We start from the raw sequence: 22,111 nt of genomic DNA, 5'->3' as shown, positions 1-22,111 counted from the left end.
GAGCAACGGCCGCGGACGCCGCGGGGCCGCGTCGTTAAGGGCCGGGGGCAGGCGGGGAGCGCGGGGCGCTCGGGCCGGGGCCGCCGGCGCCATGGGCAACCGCGGGATGGAAGAGCTGATCCCGCTGGTCAACAAGCTGCAGGACGCTTTCAGCTCCATCGGCCAGAGCTGCCACCTGGACCTGCCGCAGATCGCCGTGGTGGGCGGCCAGAGCGCCGGCAAGAGCTCGGTGCTCGAGAACTTCGTAGGCCGGTGAGCGAGCGCGGCGGCGACGGCGGGCGGGCGGCGGCCTAGGGCGCGGAGGGCGGACCGGGAATGGCGCGCCCTGCGCAGCCGGCGTAACTGCGGCGCTTGCGTGCCCGCGACGGGGACGGAGACGGGGACGGGGAGGCGGGCTCTGTGGGACGCCCCGGGCGGAGGGCTTCCTGCCGGGCTGGGGAGCCGGCTCGGGCCCTCGGGGCGTCTCACCGGCCGGGGGGCGTGGGCCAGGAAGTGCGGTGGACCGTCGCCGACTCCTCTGTGCCCAGCTTTCCACGGCCGAGCTCTACCATCGGGGGGTCAGGGTCAAGTCCCTCTTCCCTGTCTGTCCGAACCCTGCCAGCCAGATACCTATTGGTTCGACCCCTGTGGTCTGGCTGGCTGTTGTTCACTTCTCTGGAGCAGCCCCTGCCGTCTGGTTGGCCGTCGCTCTGTCCTGGATGGAACTCCTTGCCGCCACCATTTGGCTGTCCATCTGTCCAGTCCCTCCGGGCAGCCCCCCGCCGCCTGGCTAGCTGTCTAGGGCGACCTGTGCTGTCTGGCCGCCTCGCAGACTTTCACACTTAGCCGTACCTCTGTTGGGTTACGCTGGCTGGCTTCTGCAGTCTGGCTGGCTGGCTGGACCCTAGGGTCTCTGTTGTCTGGTTCTCTTAGGCTGACTCTAAAGCTTGGTCCCTTGCAAATACTGACTTCTGGCCCAAATTGATCCTTTCTTCTGTCTGTAGAGGTGTCGAGCCTTGTCACAGCCTGCCCTTCAGTGCGCTGGCAGTCCCTGGCTGTCTGGCCCTACCCCTGCAGTAGTGGGTAGGGGGAGCATGCAGTGGACAAGGGAGCTGAGGGATGAAACTTGAATTTCTGTATCAGTTGGAAATAGGATCCTGGGAGGAACTTTCTGCTGGATTCTTTCCTGACCCTTAGAGTGTTCTGGGGCCCCAGAACACAGGGGCCAGCTCCCAAGCGAAAACCTGCAAATTGGCGGCTGTCTGTTGGAGCCTGATCAGGCTTTTGGGTAGCTCTGAGAAGCCTCAGTTTGCCCATCTGTCCGGTGGGCAAACTCCACTCATTGGGTGGTTTCCAGGATTCAGGAAGCTGATGAATGAAAATGTGTGGCTTCCAGGGGTGTTTGGTTCTTTCCTCTCCCTTCCCCCCAGTCTGCCCTTCTGCCTCCCAGATGGGCTGTCACTTCTCCATTCTGGGACAGACTCCATTTGTGCCTGTGGCTGCCAAGTGATAACATCACAGTCATCGTTATTATTACTGTGGCTGTTATCGGTGTTGAGGGGTAATGTTCATCTGGCAGGCCCCAGGCTGAGTTCTTTTGTCAGCATCTTAAACCCCACAGAGTGAGGTGGAGGTTCTGTTAACCCCACCTTACATACAAGCAGGGAAGCTCAGAAAAGACTCATCCTTGGCCCAAGAGCACCAGGCTAGCACTTAGTGGAACCCAGCTGGGTGCCCAGCCCCGCCTTGCCTTCCCAGAGGCCTGAAGTTTTGCTCTCAGCGGCATGAATTTCCTCCTTTGCTGCTTTGTCTCTGGCGCCTTGCCTGTTGTCCAGTGTGGCGGAAAGGTGTGGACTTGGGGTCAGCTGCGCCTGGCCTGAGCCTTGGGCTGGGCTGTGGGTCCCGTTTGCATGGTTATCTTCTTGCCTGCCCAGGCTTTCAGTGGGCACACAGCAAAGTTCTGTCCATTTCATTTGCCTTGTGACCTTGCACAGGTAGTTTGGCCTCTCTAAACTTCAGTTTCCCCTTCATCATGGCGACAAGACTGTTGCCATGGTGCAGGGACCTGATATGTTGGAAGTGCTTACTTAACACAGTGTGTGGCACACAGTAGGTTGACATGGACGGGCTGTTATTCACCATGCTGTTCTCATGTCAGCAGCAAAAACTAATCAGGATGAAAGTGCTTTTGAGTTACATGCTGGACTGTATTTAAGTCTTATGAGGCGGACTCTGCTTTGACCCCATTTTACAGAGCAGAAAACCGAGGCTCAACTGAGCACTCTTGCTCAAGGCCATTCGGTGAGGAATTCAGGGCTCTAGGTGGTGGGGGGCTGGGGTTTCTTTCCCCTGTCCTCAGTCTGTCTGGCGCTCGCCTTTCTCTCTTACCCACCCACCCACGCAGTCATCTACTGAGCTGGCTCCTGTGGCAACCTCCTCCCAGAAAGCCTGCAATGTGACCTTGGTCGTTAAGAGCATTAGTTCAGGGCCTGAGAACCAGACTTGTAAAAAAAGGCTTCTCGGGTATGGGTTGCTCAAACAGAGCTATCTTCTTTTTATTTCTGGAGTGTGGGTAAGGTCTCTTAGCTACCAAGCCCTGCCGTAGGGGGTGGCAGGCGGGCCTCATTTTGAATGAGGACCTGTTTGCTTCTTTGCACTCTGGACCTTTACAGTGGACATCTTGGCTAGTTTCAAGGGACAAATGAGAGCGCATGTCGAGGGCCTGTGCCTGGGGCTCAGCACGGGCTGCTCTGCTTCATTGCCTCTTTCTTGTTGGTTTTCTAAGAATGTGGTCCAAGTGAGGATGGCCCAGTTAGCTCAGCCTATACCAGTGGTGGCAGATTGGCAGCCCTGGGGTGCCGAGGCCTGCTTGCTGGTCTTTTGTTTCACCTGCACAGCATTTATAAAATCTTTTGTTTTTAATTAACTGCCAGTAGTTAAGTTTCACATCAAAATTCAGATTTTGGCAGTGCTTAGCAGACACTCACAGGTCTTTCTAGAATTTAGTGCTGTAATACGTGGGCTCCAGGCCTTCGGTCTGGCTCCAGCATGTTTGGTTGTGTGACTTTGGCTAGGTGGACTCAGGTTCCTTTTCTATAAAATGGGGTAATAGCTAGACCCTCCCCAGGGGGACTGCTTGAGTTAATGGGCGTCGAGTGCATTGACTCTATCCCCATGGCCATTTTTTTTAATCCCCTCCGACAATTTATAATTGTCGTTATAATCATATTCTGGCCTCCCTGGGCCCAAGTCTTGGTTGGCACCAAGTCTTTGGATCTCAGAAGCAGCAGCCACTGGCTTCCAGGTCAGACGAGGAGTGGCCACGTGAGCTGCCACACTCCTCACTACTCCCTAGTACTCTCCCAGCCTCAGTTTACATTTGCTTGGAGACTCTTGGCCCTGGAAACCTGAATTTAAAACCCTTGGCTTGTCCACTCGGTACCAGCATGTGGCTCTAAGGAGGAGGGGGAAAGATGTGGCTCTCCAGTGACTCTGGTCTTTTAGCCTCAGCAGCCAAATGGAGGGAGGAGCTGGGGAAATTTTTCATTAGGAGAAGCAGAGGAGGAAGCTGAAGTTTAGGCTTCCAGCCCAGAATCCCATAGGGCTGGGCTTGATCCTGTGAGACATTCCTCCTCTGAGCCTCAGTAGCCCCAACTAGGGAATGGGGCTGTTAACTGGATCTACTCGGGCCCCTTTGAGGTGGTAGGACGTGTGTGTTTCAGCTCTTAGGGCAGATAAAGTCACCTGATGCCTGCTGTTGATGATGGAGTGAGGACTACATGTCTGGGAGAGTGTCTAGCAAAGTGCTTAAAACGCTCTGTAGTTTTCATTTGTTCATTGCAGAATGTCTTCTGAGCACGTGTACTCTGTGCCTGGCCCTATTATGGGGCTGTTGTGGACACAGCCCTAAGTAAGATACCAAAACCCCTGCCCTGGGGGGAGGCAGCCTTCCAGCAAGGGCTGGTAGATAAGGAAGAAACAGGTTGGAAAAATGATAACTTAGGAAAAGAAGAGCAGGGCAAGGGGAAGTTAGGGTCTTAAATAGGGAGACAGTTGAGGGCACTCCTTGGGAAAGTGACATTTGAGCAGAGGCTTAAGGAGGTAAGGGAGGAGCCACCAGTGAAGATTTGTTGAGGTGTGGGGGGAGGGGAGAGCATTTCAGGCTGTGGGAAGAGCAAGTGCAAAGGCCCTGAGGTGGGCATGTGCCTGCAGGCCAGTATAGCAGGAGAGTTGAGGTTAGCAGGTGCTGGGCTAGGGTGGGGTGGGAGGGCTCTGAGCAGAGGGAAGGCTGCAGTGGCGCTATTCCAAGTCTTCCGGACCTGGTTCTGGGCAAGCTGAGGACTTTTGCCTGCGATTTTCAGCTTTACTTCAATTTTCTCAGGGAACAGTACTTGCCAACTCACAGAGGAGCCCAGCTGCCCATGGGTCTCTCCCGTCTCCAGCTCCATTTCCATTGGCTCTTTGGTGATGTGTCCCTCCAGGAGACATGGCCACACCAGGCTGCTGCCTGGCACATGGTGGGTGCTGGACAGATCTTGTCAGATGACTATTGGCAGCTCGTGTCCCTGCCAGACTGAGGGGTAGGCACATGGTCTGCCACTTGGGCTGGTTTGTGCCTTCAGGGATCTTAGGTGTTAAAGCTGCTTGCAAATGACAGCTGTTTCCATTGTTTTACCTTTGGGTGCAAAACTAAAGTTACTTTGCCTGTGTGGTTGGTAGTACCCGGGCCAGCCTGAATGGGGAGAGTCCACAGGCGCCTGTGGGAGTGTCGTTGTCCCTGTCACACGTCGGCAGAATGACCTCACCCTTCTGGGCCTCACTTCACGCATCTGGAGAATGGGGATCGTGATGTTCCCTCTCCCCTGGGAGCAGGCCGAGGATCAAATGAGCTAATCCTTGTGAAACATGAGAGCACTGCGTTATGCAAAAGCCCTGGGTGAGGACTCAACCGTTGGTTAATTTCTTTTTTCCACAAAGAAAAGGAATTCATAATTTCTTTGTTAATATAAAAACCACCTTATTTTAGGGCAAAAGTGAATTGAGTGGCTCTCAGTGCAGGTGGGCCTCCTTCTGGCTTTAGCCTGGGGGCTATATCCAGGACCAGCCAGCCAGTGAGCCAGATCCTGAAATGCTAGCGGGAGCCTGTCACTGGTGCGTTTCTCAGTGGAAATGGTGGCTGTGAACAAATACGTGGCTGTGAACAAATATGTGGCTGTGAGAGTTATTTATGCTCACTTAGTGTATGGTGGTGGGAGATTGGGAGAAATGCCCAACAGCAGTGAATTGGCTAGATAAACAGTGTGTCCAACAACCAGCTATGAAATAGCTACTCAGAGGGACCTAGAAGAGGATTTAATGACCCAGAAAGCTGTGTAAGACCTGTTAATTTCCAGGCCCAGTGGAAGTGTGGTCTCATCTCATTCAAAGCAGTTGTATTTTTATAGTAAAAAGCCTGGGAAGGTATATACTTCCTGAACGCCATATAGGGGTTGTCTCCCCAGATGATTATTGGTTTGGTTTTGCTTGTTCGGATTATGTTTATGGCCAGGAAGACAGATTGCTCCAGAGCTCAGCTCTGGGCCACCGAGTGCTTTTTCAGAGTTATCTGTCCAGGGATAATGGCCCTCGCTAGGTACACGAATTGAAATCCCCTGGTGGTAAGCTGGTCGTTTCTGGGTGAGGGCAGAGGATGACCTTGTGGGCAGGTCTAGATTTAGGGTTTGCAGAGGTAGTGCCAACAGAAGGGAACCATTCATCTCTCCAGGTGTTTGCATTTGGGTCAGAGCCACATCTGCCAAGCCTTTGCCCGATTTGAGTGGAAATGCCAAAATTACAAGGCCCTTAATTGCAGGAAAAAATGGGAACATCAGCTAACCCTTAATTTACTGGGGTTGCTAACCACATGCTGTAATTAAGCCCTTATTGTGTGAAAGCTTTGGGAAAATGCAAGCCAATAATGAGATATTTATAGGGCATTAGCTCCCATCCGAATAAAAGACAGAAATTGCTTTGCGTCTGAAGCAAGATGGCACGAGAGAGAAAAGACTCTGCTTCTGGGTGCATTTTGGGTTCTTGTTAGTAGCCCATGCTTGGTCCTGGGGATCTTCCCTCTCGGAGTCGCCTTCAGTGTGATCAGGGAGCCGAGTGACTCTTGGTTTCACCTGCTGCTGGATGATTATGACACAGTAGGAGGTGATGTGTGTGGTGCATCACCCTGTGCCATGCCCTGGGCACTTGTGTCTGCAATTTGTGTGGTCCCAGCAGCCCAGGGCTGCTGCTCTGAGCATCCTTGTTTCACAGGTAGAGAAACTGAGGCCAGAGAGGGAAAGTGACTTGAAGTCACACAGGGAGGCGTGCAGGAGCCAGTCCGTGAACTGGGCCTGTCACCTCCAGAGCCAGGTGCTCGGGAACGTCAGGGATGGGAGTGTGGAGTGATTAATGGATGCTATGGCACTGGGGTTCGGAGGAGGGGGCTGAGGTGATGGGTAGAGCAACTTCTGGCTCTCGGCATCCTTTGAGCCCATTAGCCGTGTGTCTGGCCAACGTGCCTGAAGCAGCAGCTCTTCTGCTGGCTGCTGGGAACCCAGCAGGGACCAAGATGGACAGAGATTAGGTGCATGGTTATATGAACAACTTTCTTTCTTCCTTTTTTTTTTTTTAAGATTTTATTTATTCACGTGACAGAGAGAGAGAGAGAGAGAGAGAGAGAGGCAGAGGGAGAAGCAGGCTCCCTGCAGGGAGCCCGATGTGGGACTTGATCCCAGGACCGCAGGGTCACGACCCAAGTGGAAGGTAGATGCTCAACTGCTGAGCCACCCAAGTGTCCCTGTTAACAATTTCTGAACATGAAATGCTGTGAAAATGGTGAGGGGGAGGGAGAGAGAGACTGGACAGGAACCCCCTGCCTAGGGGCCCAGGGGTGCCCCCGAAGGCCCCGGGGCAGTGTCCTGGGCAGGAGCGGAGGGCCCCAGCCTGCCAGGTCCCTACTGCACGCTCGGAGAGAAAACTGAGCCAGAGGCCAGAGCCAGCAGGCACGTGAGAGGCAAGACAGTGCCCATGGGAGGCTTCCTCTCCCTTAATTTTAATTACTCAAGTAGGACGCTGAAGACTGAGTTCTCGTGAAAAGGGAAACCATGACCGATGAGGAAGAACGTGCTTCAGCCTGGTCCTGTCCTCCTGGGACGGGAGGTGGGGGTGGATCCTACCCAAGCCCTCTTTTTTTTTTTTTTTTTTTTTAATTTTTTAAATTTATTTATTATAGTCACACAGAGAGAGAGAGAGAGGCAGAGACATAGGCAGAGGGAGAAGCAGGCTCCATGCACCAGGAGCCCAACGTGGGATTCGATCCAGGGTCTCCAGGATCGTGCCCTGGGCCAAAGGCAGGCGCCAAACCGCTGCGCCACCCAGGGATCCCTCTTTTGTGTTTTTGTACCTACGTACTCACCGGTACCTACAGAAAATACACAGCATGGCCTGCAGTTGGTTCTTTCTTGGCATATCCGCTTTCTAGAACTGGGACCACCCCATTTATGTAGCGTGGCAATTTGCTTTCCAACCACTGAACACATCCCGGAGGTCTCTCCGTGTTGGAATGTTTGTAACTGCTGCTTGGAACTTCCTGATGGCCCCAGTGGGGTAAGGAGTGGAGGGAGGGGCCAGTGGGAGAGAGCTGCCTTCACTGCCCCGATGAGAAATGGCAGCACCCTCCATGAGCTGGGATCCACGCTGAGGCCTTGGCACAAGGCGCCTTCCTTGCTTCAAGGCCAGTGCTCGATCCCTGTCTATTGGTGAGGAGACTGATCAGAGAGGCTTGCCCCAGGATGTGGGGCTCGGGTGGTTGGACTTGAACCCAAAGCCTTGACCTTCATGGGAGGCCTCCCCTGGGCCTGCTGGCCTGGACCTGGAGTAGCATCCTCAACTCTTGGCCCTGCTTCATAGGATCTGGTTTTCACTCTCCCTGCACTGTTTGTACCTCAGAATGGCCTCAGATTTCTGGAACAAGGCCAGGTGTCAAGGAGTAATCCAAACCCTCCTTGGGTCCTTAGAGTGCCCATTGAAGTGCCTAGCACCACACTTCACTTCCTTGATTGGCCTCCTTTGGGGGGAGGGTGGCTCTGGTCTTCACCAAACAGACTTTCCACGTTCTTGATGCACTCGTGGTGTCTGTATGTTGTTTTGGATTGGCCCCATTTTACAGACAAGGGAGTTGAGGGGCAGGGCTGGGGGGCCTCCAAGTCCCCGTGCTTGCCCACTTGTTCACTCAACCAGTATTTGTCTCTGGAGGAGAATGCTGCCACCATGGCAAGCAGCAGAGGCTGGGTTTGAATGGGGATGTTGCCATGAGTGAGCCCCAAGAGGTTCTTCTCTCGGGAGGCTCAGTGAGAAGGGGTGGAGGCATGTGGAAGACAGAGGTTCTGGTAGGGAGCCTTGGAATGGGAATGGTGGTCAGGGAATGCTTCCTGGAGGAGGCGTAGGTCTTCCTCTTGAGGTGAGGAGGATGGGGGGCAGGGAGCTGGCCTGCAGCAGACGGGTGGCCCCTGAATTTGTACCTTTGTGCCCATCCTGCCTGACTGTGGGCCAGCTCGTGGCTCTAGCCTTGTTCATAGGTTCTCTTTTTTTTTCTTTTCTTTTCTTTTCTTTTCTTTTCTTTTCTTTTCTTTTCTTTTCTTTTCTTTTCTTTCTTTTCTTTTTTCTTTTCTTTCTTTTCTTTTTTTTCTTTTTTTCTTTCTTTCTTTCTTTCTTTCTTTCTTTCTTTCTTTCTTTCATTCATTCATTCATTCACTCATTTATGAGAGGCACAGAGAGAGGCAGAGACACAGGCAGAGGGAGGAGAGGCAGGCTCCATGCAGGAGCCCAATGTTGGACTCCATCCCGGAGTTCCAGAGCCGAAGGCAGACGCTCAACCGCTGAGCCACCCAGGCATCTCTTCTTCTCTTCTCTTCTCTTCTCTTCTCTTCTCTTCTCTTCTCTTCTCTTCTCTTCTCTTCTCTTCTCTTCTCACTTTCTTTCGGCTTGTTTTTATTTTAATGCCAGTTAGTGAACATACAGTATTATATGCATTTCACAATATACCGATCCAGCCCTTCCATACAACACCTGGTACCCCTCACGACAAGTGCCCTCCTTCATCCCCTCTTTGCTTTTTCATGGCTGTGTAGTACTCACGGTGCAAAGGCATCTTCATTTATTTACCAGCCTCCTCGTGATGGGTGTTGAGGCTCTTTCTAGTTATCTAGTCCCAGGATTTGCAGGTGGACATGGGGCCTGGTGCAGAATATGGATGATGGCCAGCACTGTGTGCGTGGTCTTCCCTGTCTCAGGCATGCTGGCTGAGATGCCAGCACGTAGCTGCTTCCCTGGGGTTGGTTTGGAGCTGCTCAGAGAGTCCTCCCCGATGCCCCCACATGTCAGCCTGTCTTCACCATGCTTCACCCTGCTCTAAACCTCTTCTGCCGCCTGAACCAGAGCAGTTGCCTCCATCTGGGTTCCTAGGCTCCTGGCCTTATGCACCACTCCCACTGGGTGCCTGTGGACCCCTGAGTCCAGCCACACCCTTTCTCTGTGCACAACCATCCCTGGCTCCCACCTCACTTGGGGTAAAAGCCCAACTTCTGTGCCCCCACCCCGCCACGTGCCCCCTTACCTCCTGCCCTCACCTCCTCTCACGTTCTCCCTCCATTCCTGCAGCCTCACAGCCTGCTCCCAGAACCCCGCAGGTTCACTCTCACCTGAGGCCTTTCTCTTTCCTCATTTGCATCTCCTCAGACCCCCTGCCCTGATGTGTTTGTCTTCAGAGCTCTTATTAGCACCTGACATTATTTTCATTATTTGCTTCTCTGTCTGCCGCCCCACCACCGCCACCAGAACAGCAGGATTTTTGTCTGTGTTCATTGCTGACCAGGTACATAGTAGGAGCATACGTATTTGTTGAATGTACCTTGAAACCAGAACTGGACTGATTTAACTGCACAGATGCTTGTTGAGGAAGAGGGTGGGAGGACAATGCTGGGATACCCCTCCCCATTGGAGGCTCGTGGTGGTGAGGTGGGGCATGGGGTCCTCTGGGACGGGGATGGGTGGGGGGGCGCGGACAGAAGCACGCGCAACTTTTTTTTTTTTTTTCCACGCGCAACTTCTTTATGGGGAAGGCTGTGACATGTCGTGCTAAGATCCCAGGCCGGCCAGGCTTCGATGTTTGTCTGGGCTAATTTCCCCAGCTGTGAGAGGGGTCCCCACCCTGGGCTGGGGCAACCAAGGCTCCACAAAGCTACCAGTGAGCTGCCCCCTCAAGTTTTGCTTTATACCTGGGTGCTAGGCAGCCCTGGCAGGAGCGGGAACCGCTTTGCACAGGTGCTTGAGCACAGTCACCACAAGGCTTCGAGTTTGAAGGCAGGATGCCCAAATGCCCATTTAGACCAGAGCAGAACCATGGAAAAGAAGCTACTGGGTGTCATCCTGCCACAGGGAGCCATGGGGAGAGGTCATAAAATACCAGCCTGCCTCCCTAGACCAACTTAAAACTCCTGGGGGATTCTAGCCATGAGCCACAGTGTGGAAAACCAGTACTCTGTAATGGGAGACTTCCTTTGGCTAAACTTGAACCTGCTCGGACTGCAGACCCATGGGGTGTGGACAAGCGGCCACCAGAGCTGTCCTGGTGACACTGCCATGCCCAGATGTAGGAGGCGACGTCCTGGAAACTCTGCTGCATGATACATTTTCCCAGTGATAAGAGTCTTTAGGGACTGGCAGACTGGCTGGCGAGCAGAGCCGGCAGGAACAGTCCCAGCTGGGGTGACACCCGGCTGCTGGGTGATACACCCTGGCACGACCAGCCCAGCCCTGCAGGAAGCCCCTTTGGTGGGTCTGGACACAGCCCTGTCTGTCTCAGGCTGTTGGGCCTCTGTGTTCTATGCAGATGGAAAGGGTCCTTCTGGAGGACCTGGTCTAGGAGGCCCCCAGCTGGCCCTGTAGCCAGGGAGGCAGTGGTTTGAGGATCATGCCTTCAGACATTGTTCTTCTCTACCTGGTGGGATGATGGAGTGCCAGGGAGCTATAAATCAAGTTTGGGGGATTGTGACCAGAGACTAGGAGCCACCCATTCAGCTTGAGGGAGCCTTCCTGTGGTTTGGGTTGGCGCGTCTTGTCTTGCAACACTGATTTCCCCTCATCTGGGTGGAAGCTGTTCTGACGGAAGTCCAGCTTCTGTGGCATCTGCCCTGCTAACATCTCTTGGTGGTACTGCCTGGCCTAGGTCACTGTGGAGTTCAGGGCAGGCGGCTCTCTGAGTTGGGGAGGTCCCACCTGGGATACACAGCTGGCACTGGGCAGAAAATGACACGTTGGCTGGATTTTTCAGTTCTTTTTCTTTTTAAATTTTAATATTTATTTGTCTCTTTGTTGTAAAATAGAATTCATTCCTTTATGACATGCCCAGAGTAAGGTAGAGGTTCCTGTTGCCCTTTGCCGGGAACCACTTCCACTAGCTTGTGGCTCTTGCAGATCTTTTTTTCATTTCGATGTGTGAATGTTCCCCATTCCCCCTAGTGCCATTATAACCCCATGTTTGATGGTCCAGAGTCTTGGCATAATGTGTCCACCCCATGCCAAGTCCCTGCTCTTCAGTGTTTTGAGGGGTTTTTGCCTTTGTTTTGTCTGTAATACATTTTTTATATTGGAACAGTTTTAGATTGACAGAAAATAAAAAAACTTTTTTTTTTTTTTTTTAATGTTTATTGGAGAGAGAGAGAGCATGTGCACATGCGGAGGGTTGGTGCAGAGAAGGATGAGTAGACTCCGAGTAGACTCCATTCCAGGACCCTGAGATCATGACCTGAGAAGTCAGACGCTTAACAGACTAAGCCACCCAGATGCCCCGAAAATAAACAAGCTTTGAATTTGTAGCAAAGTAGCAAAGACCGAAAATAAACAAGCTTTGAATTTGTAGCAAAGTAGCAAAGACCGTACAGAGAGCTCCTATGTACCCTCCACCCTCCTTCCTGACCTTTTTTTTTTTTTTTTAAGGATTTTTATTTATTCATGAGAGACACACAGAGAGAGAGGTAGAGACATAGGCTCTCTTGCGGGGAACCTGTTGTGGGACTTGATCCCAGGACCCTGGGATCACACTCTGAGCCAAAGGCAGATGCTCAACCACTGAGTGACCCAGGTGCCCCCATCCTTTCCTACTCTTAATGTCTTACTGTACCACCGCACATTCCTCATAACTAAGAAATGAACCTCGGTAGGTTGTTATCATTAAGGAAAGCCAGACTTTCTGCAGATTTCCCCCAGTTTTCCCCATTGTGTCCTTTCTCTGTCCCAGGACCCCATCTGGGATGCCACATTGCAGGTAAGTCATCCCTCTTTGGTGTCTGCTGGTCTGTGACAGTACCACCCTCTTTGCTTGCTTTTCATGCCCTTGGTATTTAATAGAACGTCCTTCAGTTTGGGTTTATCTGGTTTTTCCATGGTTAGGCTAGGGCTCTGGATTTAGGGGGAAGAACACAGGCCAGGAGTCCTTCCCTCCATATCCTGTCAGGGCTCGCTCTGTGATATCAACAAGTCTTATCATGGGTGATGCTGACCTTGACCTCATGGTCAAGGTGATGGCAGTCAGCTTTCTCTATAGTAGTTCGCTCTTTTTCTCCTTTTCATATACCATCCTTTGGAAGCCTCAAGGTTCTTTTATAATTGTTTAAATTGGTACTATGTTCAGTACGGCACCAAGTTCCAAATAATGAGAAAGGATGGAGAGAAAGAGAGGCCTTGCTACCCACCTGCCCCTGCAGCCAGCGCCCTTAGAGCTCACCTGCCCTCCCTGGTTGCTGTGTGCCCACCCCGTCTCTGTACAAACAGAAGCAAACAGCTGTGTGTTTATTTTCCCTTCCCCCATACACAGCTTCACATCCTGTTGGGAACAATGAGGTTGTTACTTGACAGTGTTTCTTGGAGATCTTCTCGTGTCAGCACACAGACAGCATATTGGCCCCTTTGGTTTGTTTCCCACCCTCCAGGTATAATTTACATATAAGGGCTGTAAATTTTTAGCCCACAATTCTGTTTTGACAAACAGCAGAGTTGTGGCACCACCACCATGCTTAACACACAGAGCACTTGTAGTCCCCCTGCAAAAGTCCCCCTGTGCCCTTTTGTGGTCACCCCCACACCACCCCCTGCACCTGGCACCTGCTGATGGGTTCTTCACCCTATGGTTTTGCCTTTTCCAGAGTCTTATGTAAATGAGCCCACGCAGCCCTCCTGAGTTTGCTGCGTTTCACTCTGCATGACACACCGGAGATCTATTCAGACCGAATGCATCAGCAGTTTGGTCGTTTTTACTGGTGAGGAGTGAGGAGTGTTTCATGGTACGCCCCGGCTGTTGAGCCATTCACCAGCCGAAGGACAGTGCATTTTCTTCAGTTCTTGGTGCTTGTGAATAATACCGACAGAGACATTTATGTGCCTGTCTCTCTGTGGCTCACATATAGGTTATATCTTCGGTTAATTTATGTATGATTTATGAGTTATAGATTGAGGTTATAATTTTTTTGGCATATAATTGTCCAGTTGTGTCAGATCTATCTATCTATCTATCTATCTATCTATCTATCTATCTATCTATCTATCTATCTAGTAGGCTCCACGGCCAGCATGGAGCCCAACATGGGGTTTGAACTCACCCTGAGATCAAGATCTGAGCCGAGATCAAGATCTGAGCCAAGATCAAGAGTCGGCCACTTAACCAACTGAGCCACCCAGGTGCCCCATGTCAGTACTATTTATTGAAAAGACCTTCTTTTTGGGGCACCTGGGTGGCTCAGTCAGTTAAGTGTCTGTCTTCAGCTCAGGTCGTGACTCCAGGGTTCTGGGATGGAGCACTGCATTGTCAGGCTCCTTACTGAGCAGGGAGCCTGCTTCTCCCTCTCCGTCTGCTGCTCTCCTCCCTGCTCTCTCTCTCTCTCTCTCTCTCTCTCTCTCTCTCGTCTCTGTCTCTCTCTCAAATAAATGAATAAACTTTTTAAAAAGGAAAAGACCTTTTCTCCATTGAGGTGCCTGTGTCAGAGACCAGTGGGCCATGTTGGTACGGGTTCATTCTGGACTCTGTTTTCTACAAACATTGATCTGTATGTGTGACCTTTGACCAAAACCACATTTCTTTATGACTTTACAGTAAGCCTTGAAATCAGGCCAGCTGAGTCTTCTCCGTCATTCATTTTCTTTTTTAAAATTTATTTATTCACGAGAGACACAGAGAGAGAGAGGGAGGCAGGGACACAGGCAAAGGGAGAAGCAGGCTACTTGTAGGGAGCCTGACGTGGGACTTGATCCCGGGACTCCAGGATCACGCCCTGGGTCAAAGGCGGGCGCTAAACCGCTGAGCCACCCAGGGATCCCCCTGAACTGTATACTTAAAAATGGTCTAAATGAAGGGCACCTGGGTGGCTCAGGCCCTGGGCTGAAGGTAGCGCTAAACTGCTGAGCCACCTGGGCTGCCCCTCCGTCATTCATTTTCAAAATTGTTTTGCCTAGTCTAGTTCCTTTGCCTTTACATTATAAAATTTAGAATCAGCTTGTTGATTTCTTTTTTTTTTTAAAGATTTTATTTATTTGAGAGAGAGAGAGAGAGAATGAGCCAAGGGGAGGGGCAAAGGGAGAGGGAGAAGCGGGGTACTCGCTGAGCAGGGAGCCCAATGCAGATCTTGATCCCAGGACGCTGGGATCACGATCTGAGCCAAAGGCAGATGCTTAACCGACTGAGCTACCCAGGCTCCCCCAGCTTGTTGATTTCTTAACAAAAAAATGTCTCCATCTCAGTACATGGAGAGCTTTGCTACTAGTTTTTGTGTCCCTGTGATTCCATGTAACAACACCACTCACCTGGATCAGTGTATTACCTCCTCCTAGTTCTTTTTTTTTTTTTTTTTAATTTTTATTTATTTTATGATAGTCACACAGAGAGACAGAGAGAGAGGCAGAGACACAGGCAGAGGGAGAAGCAGGCTCCATGCATCGGGAGCCCGACATGGGATTCAATCCCAGGTCTCCAGGATCGCACCCTGGGCCAAAGGCAGGCGCCAAACCGCTGCGCCACCCAGGGATCCCAACCTCCTCCTAGTTCTTATACCTTCTGCCCTCACTACCTGCCCACCCTAGGCTGTTCTCCCTACAGTGTGGCTAGAGGCCTGTTAAGAACGTATTCCCTCTCTGCTCAGAACCCACCATGGCTACTAGCTTCCTTGATGTGATATCTGAAGTCTTCACTACCACCAGAAGGTCCTGCGTGATCTCCTTGCCCACTCACCTCCCCCCCCCCCACCCCATCCCATCACTTCTCTCCCTTTACCTCTCTTAACGACCTCTGTTTCTTCCTTACTTGTTCTGTTCTGGCTATTCTGGGCTTCTTACTGTTTCTCAAATATGTGAAACATGGTCCCACCTCAGGGCCTTTGCACATGCTGTTCTTCTGTCTGGAAGCTCTTTCTTTAAGATAGCCTGATGGATCATCTGTCACCTCCATCAGGCGTATGGTCAGCTGTCTCCTCCTCAGTAGGCCCTGCCTGGTCCCACTGCTAAAAATGCCTCCACCCTGTTACTCCATCCTTCTGCCCTGCTTAATTTTTCTTGGAAGCACTGGTCATTCCCTGTCATTGTCCTGCCTGTTTATTTGGTTTATTGTCCATTTCCACCCAGTTGAAGGTGAGGTCCCTGATGGGGCCTAGCTCATGGGTGTGCTCCTTTGTATGGTACTTGGTGTGTATGATGTGCTCTAGAACCCCATCTCCTCCATGTAAAAAACTAAGTTTGTGTCTCAGTTGCTAACTGGTATGCACTCAGCAAAGGCCGCCAGGCTGACACTCAGTTGGTTGCCACCGAGTTAGGCTGGGACGGGGAGGCACACACGTCAGGCACATCACAAAGAAATGGAGACTGGGACTAAGATCAGGGTCATGGAGGGGACAAGGCAGAGGGGTGAGGCTGTAGGAGGGCAGGGCGAGGACAGGCTGCAGTCAGAGGCCCCGGGCCTTTCTGGGAGGGTTTGTGTAGATTGGCAGTGGTTTCTCTCTCTCTCTCTTTTTTTTTTTTTAAGATTTACTTATTTGAGAGAGAAAGAGAGTGCATATGAGTGGGGGGGGGGGCGCAGAGAGAGAGAAGCAGGCTTCCTGCTGAGTGGGGAGTCTGACACGGGGCTGGATCTCATCATGACCCTGAGATCAGGACCTGAACCAAGATGGAGAGTCAGCTGCTCAACCCACTAAGCCACTCAGGCGCCCCACAGTGGCTTTTATCTTAAAGATAGATGAGGGGCTTGCTCTGTTCTCGGTACCTGGGTTGTTCTGGTGCTCTTTACTTTAAATTTTTTTTTTTTTTTTTGCTCTTTACTTTAAAATAGCATTTTTACCAAACTACAATTCACATACCATAAGACTCATCCTTTTGTTTTATTTTTAAAGATTTACTTATTCATGAGAGACACACACAAAACTCATCCTTTTAAAGTACTATTGGGGGGGTGGTGATCGTGTGAGGCTGGCTCAGTTGGTAGAACATGGATGGGACTCCTGATCTTGGGGTTGTGAGTTTGAGACCCAAATTGGGTGTAGAGATGACTTAAAAATAAAATCTTACCAAAAAAAAATAAATAATAAAGTGTACTATCAGGTGGTTTTTAGCATCTTCACAGAATTGTGCAGCAATCACCACTATCTAATTTCAGAACCTTTTCATGCCCCCAGAAGAAACTCTGGGTTCATCAGCAGTCATCTCCCACCCCCAGCAACTCCCAACCACTAGTCTACTTTCTGTCTATGAATTAGCCTACTCTGGATGTTTTGTATCAACAGAATCCTACACTTTGTGGTTTTTGTGTTTGGCTCCTTTGACTTTGTGCAGTGTGCTCAGGTTCATCCTTGTGACTGCACAAATCAGAACTCGATTCCTTTTCTTGGCTGAATAATATTACACAGTGCAGCTATGCCACCCTGTGTTTATCTGTTCCTCAGTCGACAGGCATTTGGCTCCTTTCCACATTTGGCCATCAGGAATAATGCTACTGTGAACATTTATGTACAGATTTTTGTGTGCACATGTGTTCATTTCTTTTGAGTCTCTGTGTGGGACTGCAACTGCTAAGCCGTGTGATAATCCTTACATTTAACCTTGAGAAAGTCCTAGATAGTTGTCCACAGTGGCTGCCCCATCTTATGGCTAACCAGTGCTGTAGGAAGGTTCCAGTTTCTCCACATCTTTGCCAACGCTTGTTATAATTTTGAATTTAGCCTTCTAGTGGGTTTGAAGTGGTATTTTGCTCTTTTTTTTTTTTTAAGATTTTATTTATTTATTCATGAGAGACACACAGAAAGGAAGAGACACAGGCAGAGGGAGAAGCAGGCTCCCTGTGGGGAGCCTGATGCAGGACTCGATCCCAGGACCCCAGGGTCACGACCTGAGCTGAAGGCAGACACTCAACCACTGAGCCACCTAGGTGCCCCAAGTGGCCTATTCTTGATTTCAGCTCAGGTCATGATTCCAGGGTCCTGAGATTGAGCCCTGCATCAGACTCTGTGTTCAGGGAGTCTGCTTAAGATTCTCTCTGTCCCTCTCCCACTACCTCTCCCTCCACTTATGTTCTCTCTCTCTCTCTCAAATAAAATAAATACATCTTTAAAAACAAAAAAAGATTAGGGAGAGGGAAGGGGCTGAGGAAGAGGAAGAAGCATAAGCAGGGAACCCAGCTTGGGGCTGGATCCCAGGACCCTGGGTTCTTGACCTGAGCCAAAGGTAGACTCCTCACTGACTGAGTCACTCAGGCGCCCCTAAAATAAATAAACCTTAAAAAGAAAGTACATTTAAAAGCAAGGGTTCCCAAATCAAACAAACAGAATTGGATACCTATTGTTTGCACCTCCTGCTCTCCGCCCACCCCCCCCCCCCTTTCTGGCAACTACTGATCTATTTTCTGTATCTCTGAATTTGGTGTTTTTTTTCTTTAAGATTTCACATATAAGGTGGATGAAAAAGTATTTGTCATTGTCTCATTTGACTTAGTGTAATGCCCTTTGGATTCATGCATGATGTCAAAAATAGCAAGGGGATCCCTGGGTGGCTCGGTGGTTTAGTACCTGCCTTCAGCCCGGGGTGTGGTCCTGGGGTCGCGGGATCAAGTTCCGTGTCAGGCTCCCTTTGTGGAGCCTGCTTCTCCCTCTGCCTGTGTCTTTGCCTCTCTCTCTCTGTGTGTGTGTGTGTCTCTCATGAATAAATAAATAAAATCTTAAAAAAAACTAGCAAGATTTAATTCTTTTTTTTATGGCTGAATAATATTCCAGTGTGTGTGTGTGTGTGTGTGTGTATGTGTGTGTAGACACCACAATTCCTTTATCCATTCATCTACTGATGGACACTTAGGTTATTTTCATATCTTAGCTATTGTAAATACTCTTCTATTTTCTTTTAAACATGTTATAGTTTTAGCTCTTACGTTTAGGTCTCTGATTCATTTTGAGTCAGTTTATATATTTCATGAGGTGGGAGTCCAACTTCATTCTTTTCCATGTGGCTGTCCAGGTGTCCCAGTACTATTTGTTGAAAAGATTTAGATCAATTTGGAGAGTATTGCTATCTTAACAATACTTAGTTTTCCAGTCTATAAACACAAGATGTCTTTTTCATTTATTTAGGTCTTTAATTTATTTAAAAAAATTTTTTTTTAAGTTTTCAATATAAATTTTTTTTTACCTTTTTTTTTGTTAGATTTATTCCTAAGTATTTTATTCTTTTTGGTGCTATTGTAAAAGGAATTATTTTCTTAATTTCATTTTCAGATTGTTTATTGCTGGTGTATAACAACATAACTGATTTTCGTGTATTGATCTTATATCTTGCAATCCTGCTGAACTCACTTATTATCTCAAACGGGTTTTTTTGTGCTGTTGTTGTTTTTGGTAGATTCGTTAGCAGTTTCTTTTTTTTTTTTTAAGATTTTATTTATTCATAAGAGACAGAGAGAGAGAGAGAGAGAGAGGCAGAGATATAGGCAGAGGGAGAAGCAGACTCCTCACAGGGAGCCCGATGCAGGACTTGATCCTCGTACTTGGATTGGATCATGCCCTGAGCCAAAGCCAGAGGCTCAACTGCTGAGCCACCGAGGCATCCCTGGTTAGCAGTTTCTATAGACATGATCATGTCATCTTTGAATAGTTTCTTTCTTCCTTTGGATGCACTCATTTCATTTTCCTGCCTTATTACCTTGGCTAGAACCTCCAGACAATGTTGAATAGAAGTGAGAGTGGACGTCCTTCTCTGGTTCCTGATTTTAGAGGAAGAGCTTTAAGTGTTTTACTATTAAGTATGATGTAAGTTTTGTGCAGATGACCTTTATCAGATTGGGATAATTCCCTTCTATTCCTAGTTTGTTGATTGTTTTTTTTTTTTTCTTTTTCATGAAAGGGTGTTAGATTTTATTAAGTGCTTTTTCTGCATCTATTGATTGTTCTGTCATTTGCTTTTAATATGGTGTATTGCATTGATTGATCTTTGGATTTTTGGATCATTATAGTATTCCTGGAATAAATCTCACCTGGCTGTGGTCCATAATCCTTTTTATATGTTGCCAGATTTGGCTTACTCATATTTTGTTGATATTTTTGTGTCTGTATTCATAAGAAATATCGGTCTTATTTTCTTGTGATGTTTTTGTCTAGCTTTGGTATGAGTATAATGCTGGCCTCATAGACCAGTTAGGAAGTATTCCTTCCTCTTCTATTTTTTGGAAGAGTTTGTGAAGGACCAGTGTTAAACCTTCTTTAAGTGTTTGTTAGAATTTACCAGGGAAGCCATTTGGACCTTTGATTTTTTTTTTTTTTTTTTTTTTGTGGGAAAGTCTTTGAGCACAAATTCCGTCTCTGCTTGTTACAGGTCTATTGAGATTTCTTTTTCTTATGTATTTTTAAAGATTTTATTTATTTACTCATGAGAAACACAGAGAGGCAGAGACATAGGCAGAGAGAGAAACAGGCTCACCATAGGGAGCCTGATGTGGGACTTGATCTCAGGACTCCAGGATCACGCCCTGAGCCGGAGGCAGATGCTCAACCACTGAGCCACCTAGGTGTTCCTATTTTTTTTAAAGATTTTATTTATTCATTCATGAGACACACACAGAGAGAGGCAGAGACACAGGCAGAAGGAGAAGCAGGCTCCATGCAGGGAGCCTGATGTTGGACTTGATCCCGGTATTCCAGGATCATGCCCTGGACCAAAGGCAGACACACTTAACCTCTGAGCCACCAAGGTATCCCACTGTTTCTTTTTTTAAAGATTTTATTTATTTATGAGACATAGAGAGAGAGAGAGGCGGAGACATAGGCAAAGGGAGAAGCAGGGTGCATGCAGGGAGCCCAACTTGGGACTCGATCCCATGTCTCCAGAATCACACCCTGGGCTGAGGGCGGTGCTAAACCGTTGAGCCACCCAGGCTGCCCTCATTTACATTATTTAATTTTTGGCATAGTGTTTCTTTATAATCCATTTTTTATTTCTGAAAGGTGGGTAGGTTCCAGATTTTAGTAATTTGAGTCCTTTCTTGATTTCATTTAGTTAAGATTTGTCCATTTTGTTAATCTTTTTAAAGAACCAACTTTGGTTTTATTGATTTTTCTCTATTTTTCTATTTCCTGTCTTATTTATTGCCTCTGTAATCATTATTATTTCCTTCTTTCAGGTTGATTTGGCTTGTTTTTCTTTTTTTCAAGTTCTTAAGTGAAAGATTAATTTTTTATTTGAAATCTTTCTTTTAAAAATTTCTAAAAATGTTTGAAGATTTATTTATTATGTAATTGACATACAACAACCTGCAGTCTGTCTTTTTTACTTTTTATTTTTTGTAAGATTTTATTTTTAAGTCATACCTATGCCCGGGCAGCCTAGGTGGCTCAGCAGTTTAGCGCCGCCTTCAGCCCAGGGCCTGATCCTGGAGTCCCAGGATTGAGTCCCACATCAGACTCCCTGCATGGAGCCTGCTTCTCCCTCTGCCTGTGTCTCTGCCTCTGTGTGTGTGTCTCTATGAATAAATAAATAAAATCCTTCAAAAAAAAAGTCATACCTGTGCCCAGTGTGAGAGACTTGAATTCATGACTCCAAGATCAAGAGTTGCATGCTCAAAAAAAAAAGTTGCATGCTCTTCTGACTGAGTTGACCAGGCACCATTTTTTTAAGGTTTATTTATTTATTTGAGAGAGAGAGACAGAAGGGGGGGGGGGGGAGGAGAGAGAGAATCCCAAGCGAACTCCCCACCAAGCATGGAGCCTAGTGTGGGGCTCGATCTCACAACCTGTGAGATCACGACCAGAGCCAAAACCATGAGTTGGAAACCCAACACACTGAGCCACCAGGCGCTACCCATCCCCTTTAAATATAGGTGCCTACATCTGTAAATTTTTCTGGGCATATTGCTTTTACTGAACCTCTAAGTTTTGGCCTATATGTTGTGGCTTCATTTTCATTTCATCTCAGAGTATTTTCTTATATTCCTTATGTTTTTTTCTTTGACTCACTGGTTATTTAGGAGTGTGTTGTAAATTTCCACATACTTGTGAATTTTCCCAAATTTCCTTTTGTTACTGATTTCTTACTCCATTCCACTCTGGCCAGAGAACATACTTTGTGGGATTTCAGTCCTTTGACATTTATGAGTCTTGTTTTATGGTCTGACCTCAAATACAGCCTATCCTGGAGAATGTTCCATGTGCCCTTGATAAGAATGTGTATTCTGCTGTTGTTGGGTGGAGTATTCTGTGCAGGTTTGTTAGATCTCATTGGTTTCTGGTAGCATTCATATCTTCTGTTTCCTTGTTGATCTTTTGTCCAGTGTTCTATCCATTATTGAGGATGGGGTATTGACCTCCCTCATCTACTGCTGTTGACTTGTTTCCCTTGTCTCATGCTCTCTCTCTCTCTCTCTTTTTTTTTTTTTGAGATTTATTTATTTATTCCAGAGAGAGAGAGAGAGATAGAGAGAGAGAGGGGCAGAGACATAGGCAGAGGGAGAAGCAGGCCCCCCTCAGGAAGCCCAACGGTGGGACTCTGATTCCGGATCCTGGGATCATCTCCTGAGCCAAAGGCAGACACTCAACCA

The 22,111-nt window shown here is 48.6% G+C and overlaps 1 protein-coding gene across 10 annotated transcripts in view; it reads left to right on the top strand.

Moving 5' to 3' along the window:
- Positions 1–2: 2 nt before the first annotated feature.
- Positions 3–22,111, top strand: part of DNM2 (dynamin 2) — an 88,373-nt gene continuing 66,264 nt past the window's right edge. For 7 of the 10 annotated variants that reach the window (XM_025457540.3, XM_025457541.3, XM_049098531.1 and 4 more), the window contains exon 1: positions 32–252. In XM_025457540.3, coding sequence (XP_025313325.1) covers positions 92–252 — 161 coding nt within the window. In that variant the 5' untranslated portion in view covers positions 32–91. Of the gene's footprint in view, positions 253–22,111 lie in introns of all 10 variants that reach the window. The other 3 variants (XM_049098532.1, XM_025457539.3, XM_025457536.3) reach the window with 3 other exon arrangements.

Source organism: Canis lupus, chromosome 20 (genome assembly GCF_003254725.2).
Source record: "Canis lupus dingo isolate Sandy chromosome 20, ASM325472v2, whole genome shotgun sequence".
Lineage (NCBI taxonomy): Eukaryota > Metazoa > Chordata > Mammalia > Carnivora > Canidae > Canis > Canis lupus.
This window is presented reverse-complemented; position numbering and strand designations above follow the sequence as displayed.